The 8,530-nt window shown below is 49.9% G+C and overlaps 1 protein-coding gene across 1 annotated transcript in view; it reads left to right on the top strand.

The window, feature by feature from the left end:
* The first annotated feature begins 204 nt into the window (after nt 1–204).
* The window catches only part of LOC104403544 (Golgi integral membrane protein 4-like), a 26,814-nt gene continuing 18,488 nt past the window's right edge, over nt 205–8,530 (top strand). The window contains exons 1-3 of the mRNA XM_010011719.1: nt 205–391; nt 6,746–6,820; nt 7,024–7,073. Coding sequence (XP_010010021.1) covers nt 205–391; nt 6,746–6,820; nt 7,024–7,073 — 312 coding nt within the window. The remainder of the gene's footprint in view (nt 392–6,745; nt 6,821–7,023; nt 7,074–8,530) is intronic.

Genomic DNA, 8,530 nt, shown 5'->3' with positions numbered 1-8,530 from the left:
CCCGCTGGGCGATGAGGAATAAACCGCTGCTGGAGCGCCTGAGCCTCCCTGAGGGCTGGGAAGGAGCGAAGAGGAGACTTTGATCGCGCCTTGCCGAGGGTTCTGCGGATCTGCGGAGGAAAGGGGCTGTTGGGCAAACCCGAGCAGATGCTTTAGCAACGCCGGAGAGGCAGCGCTACAGCATCGCTGTGCCCCGGCCCCATCATGGGCACCGGCATGTGTTCGAGGAGGCAGAAGGGGCTCCTGCAGACCGGGTTTTGCCTGGTGACCGTGGCGTGCCTGGGCTCGGGAGTTTTCATCTACAACCACTTGCAGCAAAAGGTGCAGAACGCTGAAGCCCTGGCCCAGAAATACAAACAGCAGCAGGAAGCGCTGTCTGCCCAGCTCCAAGGTGAGTAGTGACCTGCTCTGTGTGTCCACACGCTGCCTGAACTTCCCTCTTTTTCCCTTTCTCCCAACATAGCCTGCTGTCGGGTTTGCTGCACAGCCTGGTGACAAGCAGGGTGTCTTTGTGGTTCAGCTTTCGGCTTTAAAAAGCTTCAAAAAGATGCTGTCATGTATTTTCTTTCCCCCTTTGCTGTCTAGAATTGGAATAGCCCTGAATCCAACTTGCTGCTCACAGCAGTAAGGGGAACAGAAGGTGCTGGATTGGTGAGTTCAGCTGCGTCACGTCTAATCTGTTTCTTCTCCCTGTACTTCTCTTTGGCTGTAAGGATTAGTTCTGTGTCATTCTAAATGTGAAGCAGTACAGATGCAAGGAGGACTTGGGGAGGCTGCTTGGGCATGCGGCTCTGCTCTCTGGCCTTCAGGAGTGTCAGGAAAGTGAAGAGAGGGGCAAGGGATCCTTTCATAAAGTTTGTCATCATGTTGCCTATTGCTTTTGCAAGGAAACAACCCTGAACAACCCATCTTCTTCTCAAGAGATTGGTCTGTTACGGGAAAAGTCTTGCCTGCTTGTTTGGGGCTCATAGATGCTGGCACATAGCTCCCTTAAAGGGGGAGGAGGAAAAGGAATTGGCTTTTCTGAGGCTGTTGACCAGCACTTAGTTCCTCTGGCAAGAGCTGCCAGAAGGCAAACATAATGTGTATATTCCCCCTTCCTTTTCTCCCGTCATTTGTCCTCCTTACATAAATGTCTGACTGTGAGAGAATGGCATTTAGCCCATGGAGTGGAAAGATCCCAGCAGGGAAGGCTGAGGACATGTTACTCCCTTGCTGAACTCTTGTCTTGTCTGTCATTCCAGCCTTACTGCATCTGCCAAAGTTTCCAGCATCTATCACTAGGTTTGGAGTCTCCAGAGGGGTTTGCTGAGGTCCTTGTAGAGAGGTTTGGTGGGAATCCACTCTTTGGTAGCCAGTGATTGTGTGTGTAATGCTGAAGGTTCTGGAGTGCCCAAAGAATGGATTTCGTGTGGACAAAGTATGTTTGCCTGTGGTTCTAGTGCCTCAGGGTCAAGAGGTTCTTCTAACAAGTGGGTTTAGATTACTCTGTTTCAAAGAAGAGCTCTTCTTTGTGCTCAGGGCTGTGTATTCCTGCCTGTAAACTGGGAAAGCAGAGTGTGGTGGATATGTTTGGTTCGTCTCCCAAGGAAACATACTTTAAAGAAGCCAAACCATCTTGTGGATCGATCCAGTGTGTGTATAGGTTCACTGGTATGATCTTATGTCTTGTTTCCATTTCTTTTTGCTATGCCACAGGGTGATCAAACAGCTACAGCTCCTAATGTGTTGCACAGTCCCAGCCACAGCAATTCCCACCTGCATCCTGTGTTTCTGAGATGCGAAGATCAGCAGGGCAGAAGTTAGCTCACATTCCTTTCTGGTGTGTCAGCATCTCTTGCTCCTCTTGGAAAGAGGGGCTGGTTCTTCAGAGAATAAGCTGACAGTGGTAGCCTCAGGGTACCCCAGTTTTGGGAACAGCAGGTTCAAGCAAACAACTGAGCCAGGCTCGTGTGTTTTTCCACCCAAATATGTTGGAATGGCAGAGCTGTAGCCTGTTGCTGGGGTTTCTAACCCTCTCTCAGTCCTCCCATTCCTAAATACAGTTGTTGCCATAGCTACCCTTTTTATTTTGAGAAGACACTTACTTGTCCAACAGTTTTAACAAAGGCAAGGCTTCCTTTTGGATTTGGCTGGTGGGAGAAGCCTGGCGACTGGCAGTTAGGAGCCACTTCATGGAAGTCTCTCAGTGCAGTGGCATCCTGCACATATGGCCACAGCTCTCGTGCTGCTGGTGCTTCAGTGCTGCACGCAGGAAAGTGGGGAGCTGGGGCTCTGGCTCTATCCCTGCCCCTGTGCTGACTTGTGGCTTGATTTGTTGCTGTGTCTTCCGCAGCCCATTTCTGTCTTTCCAGCTCTACAAAAGGAGGATGTGCTGTTCCGAGGTGGAATTCAGTGCTGTTTAACTAGTGCTTCAGGTGTCTCCTTTCACCTATCAGCTATTTCCTACCTATCAAATATTTCCTACTCTTCTTTCATCCGAGTACACTATTTGGTTAATGCTTCTGGTAGACCTCTGTAAATAAAACTTCAAAGTGAAGGCCAAGGGTTTAGTGAAAGAGAAAAGGAAGGCAAGTGGAGGAGGGAGTGAAGCTGTCTTCAAACCAGCACTGCCTGTCCCGTGTGTTGCCTTCTGGCTGTATGCAGGGAAGTGGATGTCAATAAAAGCAAAGCAGGTGTGGGCTTTGCTGAAGGGCAAACACATGGTGCAAGAGGAAGAAAAGGAGGGAGTATGATGTGTGTGACCCTGTCCAGCTCTTACCTGGCTTGCCCTTCAGATGAATCTGTTCTGCTTGGGTTATGTAGCAGGTGGCTTTAAGCAAAGTGTTGCTTCCCACCTCCCACTTCCTGTCGGTGTGTGCCTGTGTGTGTACCAGCCTGCTGCTGCCTGGAGGTTCTCAGTGAAATGAGAGGTTTGATTTTGGTCAGTTCACTAACAGACAGCACTCCTTGAGCAGATGGGAAGGAAGGTGCAGTTACGGTGCCATCCGCTTCCATCTGACATTCCTGATGGGGCTTGATAGCATCAAACTGCTGTCTGGACATGGCTTGGAGCAACCTGCTCCAGTGGAAGGTGTCCCTGCCCATGGCAGGAGGTTGGAGCTGGATGAGCTTTAAGGTCCTTTCTAACTTAAACCAGTCAGTGACTGATTCCATGATTCTTTCTCACAAAAGGCTGCCATTGCACAGAGGCTGAGCCTGAGAACGCAGCACTCCTGTCCTCACCAGAGGATGTCTTTTACCCTGTCTCTTTCCTTTGCCATCTCTCTGGATCACAGAGGGAGGTGTGATGAGTCTGGCTTTCGTTCTGCTCCCCTTGTCCCTTGCTCTGGTTGATTCTTGAGCCCGAGTGACTGGTGCCATGGGTGGTTAGTTGTGATGTGACTGGATGGACACTGGCAGAAGTATCTGACGCCTCTAACAAGGAGAGTGACAGAGAAGAAAGCTTTTTTCTGGGTGATGAGTTAGGAGAGGGGAAGGAGCACGGTGCAGGCTGGGAGTTGGTGTTGAGCTCTGTGTGCTGAGAGCTGCTTGGAGCGCTGAGCCGCGGGCAGTATGGGGACTCTTCCCACAGCATGTGCTGGTGGCACAGAAGTGGCCTAATGAACTATGCTCTGTGCATGGTTCTAGCAGAACTAGAGCAACACATCTGACGCCTCTGCTGCCCTACTCCATGAAAGCAGGGAGCTAACATGTCCTTATGGCTTTCCGAGGCAGGGGTGAAATGGAACCACTTGAACAGGAGAGTAAAACCTGAGACTAGTGGCAAGACTGGAACTGCCCTCTCTTTATGGATCTCTTGAACATGTGCCAGGGAGAGTTTATCTTAGTGCTCTGGGGGTTATGAGGCAACCCCTTCACACAATCACCCTGTTCTCTGTGGTCTTTTAAAACGAGAACAAGTCTGTGCAAGACCTGACCTGTTGTTCTTTCCCAAAGGCAAGGCCCTGCAGGGGATTTCATTGTCTCAGCAGACCCAGTTCTGCTTTTCAGCTCATTTGGCAGCAGGTGACGGGGCGTTAGTGCTGAGTTCTGGCTGAATTCCAGCCTGGATTTAGACACTGACCACCCTCCATTCTCTCTTGTAATTGAAAATTGTTAAAGACTTCCTGGCTTCCTGTCCTCTGAAGCTGTGCTGGGCCATGCTGGTCTGCTGAGTTGTTGCTGTATTCCACCACAGACACGAGCAGAGAGCACTTTACTGTTTGTGTAAAGCTGAGCCCACCTTTTCCAGTCTCTGTCAACCTGGAGGAGTGGCAGGAGAGAATGACTTTATTACTCCTCGTTGCTGGAGGTTACTTCTTATCTTAGTGAAAAAAGAAGTGTCAAGAGAGACAGATTTTGTCCTAAATGTCGGAATCAACGGTTTATGGGATGGAGCTGTTCCTGAAGACCCACCTGTGTTTTGATGCTTACATTAGGGTTTGTGGTTGTGGGTGTGTTAGCATCTACAGCAACAGGCCTGTGCTTTCCTACACTTTAGCTTCCCATTTACTACGTGAGATCAATAGCACCTTGTAGCCTGGGGGCATCTAAGCAGACTTTTTCTGCATGAAATAGTTCTTGCCTTGCCTGGTCCTGTGTTGGGAGCGCTTGGCTTGAGTGAGGCTGTAGGTGTTGAACTTGCCTCCTGTGCTACACTGGGCACTTAGTGACAGAGCACAACCTGTGGGGCTGGTCACTGCCTTGGCTGTTCTGGGGCCTGGGGAGGTGGATAACCTGCTCCTGTGGGGTGAGTTTCTAACCCTGCTCTTACATCAAAAGAAAACAGAGTCTACACAGGTGACTAGAAAACAACATGAAGTGCCTGCAAGAGGGATTCTTCCAAGCCCAGAACTGCTGAGGCAAATGCAGACTGGAAGCTCAGAGTACATGGAAGGGCATGGTAAAGCCTGGGAATTCCTGGGCATCCCCAACAACCCCGACAGCTGTGACTTTTCATTGCTGGTGTGAGGTCCTCATCACGTCAAAGGCTTGTCCTCAGGTGCTCTGCTAGATAAGGCTGCAAGAAAGTGAGATGCTTGTGGCAGAAACAAGAGTGCCCAGAGCTCAAAAGTCTTTGAGGAAGTGGCTGATGTTCTGAAGATGACAATTTAATTGAATAAAGCTTTTTATCATGTAATGAAGCAGCAGCCACAGTCTTGTGTGCTTTGTTGGGCTGGGGAAGCCCTCAGGGTGACATCTGAGTAGTCTGATGGGAATAGTGTTTCTAAAAATGAAGCTGTCATGAAGCAGACACTTGGGCAGCTGCAGTGATGGGCTTGCTACTTACCAGTGTGCTCAGCAGGGAAAAAGTCCTTCCTGATGGAAAACAACTATTTCTGCTGTAATGGATTGGAAAATATGGTAGTTTCCTCACTATATAGTAAGAGCAGCCTCTGCACGAACAGAGGGTTGGTGCTACTGATGGTCAGCGCTGCAGATATTAGATATACACAAGGATGTCTTGTGTCTCTTACTCCTCCAGATTGGAGTATCTGCTCTGAGGCAGCAAAGCAGCTGATAATGCAGGACATGCACTGGCTTTGCTGCTCCCATATGACCCGAGTGGAGCTGGCAGTCTCTATAGATTCACTTGTGAGAGCACAAGTCACTCGGGGCTCTTGGAATGGGTTAGCACTTGTTTTATGCATGCAGATATCATCCTGCTTTGTTCCTTCTCCTGCAGACTGCATCATGGCATAGCTTGACCCCAAAGATCTTGGCTCTGGAGGCAAGTTTCTTCCATTGCTCCTCCCTTCTGAACTGCTGCCTGGTGACATTCTGGTGTGGTGGCAGCCTCTGGAGGGGATGGAGGAGCCTGTTGCAGCTGCGTGCTGTGACTCTGGGAAAGCTCTTGGGTAGCATTCAGACATCAGAGTGGATTAACATCACCATCCATCAGGAAGCTTCTCTGGCACTTTTATGTGTCATGTGGCTGCTGTGTGGTGCAGCCTCACTGCTCTCCCGTCCCAGCTCCTGTGCAGAGTACAGACGCTCTTTTGTGTGTGATGGGAGAGGGAGCTGCTTGGCTCACTTTTCCTTAGTGACCTGAGGACCACTTAATGGCTGGGTTGTGGAAGGGGAGATGTCTCTCCTGCATGCTGCGTCCCTGGCAGTGTTCAAGGCCAGGTTGGATGGGGCTTGGACCAACCTGCTCTAGTGGAAGGTGTCCCTGCCCATGGCTGGGGGTTGGAACTGGATGAGCCTTAAAGTCCCCTCCAACCCAAACCATTCTGTGGTTCATTCTATGGTTCATCTGCAGCACAGATGACCTGGAAGGCTCTGGCTGTCTCGAGCCTGGTAGTGGATTTGTCCCACAGATACACAGTTTAGCACTGGCCACTAAAGCCAGGTCTTGTGCTTTGCAGCTTAGGCTCCAGAGCAAAACCTGAGTGCAGATGCTCACAGGATGAGTGGTGTGTTATACCAGGAATATCCATTGTCTCTAGTCCAGCTCCACACCTTCTCTGTTCACAGTTGATAGGAAGTGCAAACAGCTTGTAGCTGCACCTGACCCTTTCATTGTTTACAACATCAAGTATCTGGATGTGTTTCAGGACTGTTGCTTTCTTGGTCTGGATTTTCCGTGTGAGCTACTGTGTGCTCAAGCCTGGCAACCCAAAGTGATGCAGACCATTCGAAACAGGAAAGGCTCTTCTGCAGTCCAGGGCAGGATTTGAGGTCCACATACGCCCCTTTTGGGGAAGATGTGGCAAGAAATTTCAGGGTTTACCTCATGCTCTGCCTCTTTCTGCTTCCCTAGTTGTGTACGAGCACAGATCCCGGCTGGAACGATCCTTGCAGAAGGAGCGAGGGGAGCACAAGAAGACAAAGGAAGGTGAGTGTCTTGCATGGGTGGCAGAGGGGTGGCCAGCCAACCCCCAGCTCTGCTGTGGGGCGATGTGTGTTCTACACAAAGTGCTTTCTGAGCTGCACCTTTTTGCTCAGCAAGGGGCTGATTTCCTCCCCCCCACCAAAAAAAACCAAACCAGCTCCTTGTTAAATTCCAGCTCATTGAACTGTCTTTTCTTCCATTTCTAGACTTTTTAGTGTACAAGTTAGAAGCTCAGGAAGCTCTCAACAAGGAGAAGGTAGGTTTGGCTTATTCCTCAGAGTGTGTGTGTGGTAATGGTAAAGATCTTTCTAGCACCACCACAATCATGCGGTCAGTGGTGTGTGGAATGTGTGAGACTGTGTGTGTATGGTACAGGATGAACTTTGGCTGACTCCACTTTGCAAGGCTGTGGTGTGTGAGGATTTACTTCATCTTAGGGCAAGGCTGTGCTGTGCTAGAGCTGTTCTGCCTGTTCTCCCATGTGTGATGGCAGAGTAGCTCCTGGTGTAGCAGAGTCCTGTGCTGCAGCCTGGAAAGAGAATTGCTGTTCCATGGTACAGAAGAGTCCTGGGGAACTTGAATGCAAGGCACACCACAGGGAACGTGGAGATGAAAGGCCATGATGGTGTTGGAGAGCAGGGATTGTCAAATTATTTCCACTAGCTTGTGGACTTCTCATTCAGCAGGGAAGAGGAGGCCTCTCCAGGGAGGGTTAGAACTGCATCCCTGGGTGACTGCCTGTCCCGTTCACTTCAAGTTATAAGGCTGGTTATATTCCTTTCTCAGAGCATCTGTTGATGAGATGCTGGAGAAGAGGAATTCTTTTAGCCTGCTCATCTGTGAGTGTCATCCTGTTTCCAGAAAGAAACTCACAGATGAATATCTGAATGCTCTCGTGGCTGGGCAGCTCCTTTGCAGTTTGTGCTCATTTGCTGGTAATATTTCATGCTATATTGAGTATTTCCCATGTAAGTTAAATTGTGGGTTATACTGGAAATCTCTGCATGGTGGATAGTTTGCACTTCATGGTGCTGCTCAGAGTCTCAGCCTGTTGCTTTAAGCTACTCAACCACAGATCCCAGCGGGTGGTTGTGAAACTGCACGTAATGGGGAGAGCTGCAGCGTGTTCCCTCTAGGTGGGTGCCACTGCTGCTGTGGGGACTTGGACTGTGAGTGCTGGTGGCTTTCACACCTTCTGTGTTGGGATGCTACAGTGAAGAATGGTACCCTGGGCACAAAGGGCGTGAACATGACCCCTAGCAAGGCATTAAACTAGTACAGACCCATCTGTGGACACATGTAAATCCCTCCTGCTGCTGGTTTGGGTTAGTTGAGCTCAGTTTAGCTGTACCTGGTTACAGGAGCTTGCTTTAGGCTTACTCAAGTGCTCAGTGATGGGTTTTGGTTAAGTGGTGCAGGTTGTGTGTGTGGGTGAAAGCCTCAGCTCTGGTGCTGGCTGCCTCCTCCTCCTCAGCTGCTGTAGAGATTGCTCAGCCTGCTTTGGGGGGGGTTAATGTGCAAAGCTTGCTCAGCACTGGGCCTGTCCTAGATAGAAGACTGGGGAGAACTACTCAGAATGTGACTCAAGAGAGTGCAGTTAATTAGCTCATTGTTAATTAATTGGCTGGGTTGTTCTGAAAAGGTTCTCTTCCAGCTGTGCCCAGCTGTGTGTTCTGCTGGTCACCCTGGCAGGCCTGTTCCCAGTCTGTGTGT

Source organism: Nestor notabilis, unplaced genomic scaffold (genome assembly GCF_000696875.1).
Source record: "Nestor notabilis isolate BGI_N333 unplaced genomic scaffold, ASM69687v1 scaffold20183, whole genome shotgun sequence".
Classification (NCBI taxonomy): domain Eukaryota; kingdom Metazoa; phylum Chordata; class Aves; order Psittaciformes; family Psittacidae; genus Nestor; species Nestor notabilis.
The sequence above is the reverse complement of the archived record's forward strand: the minus strand, read 5'-3'. Positions and strand labels throughout refer to the sequence as shown.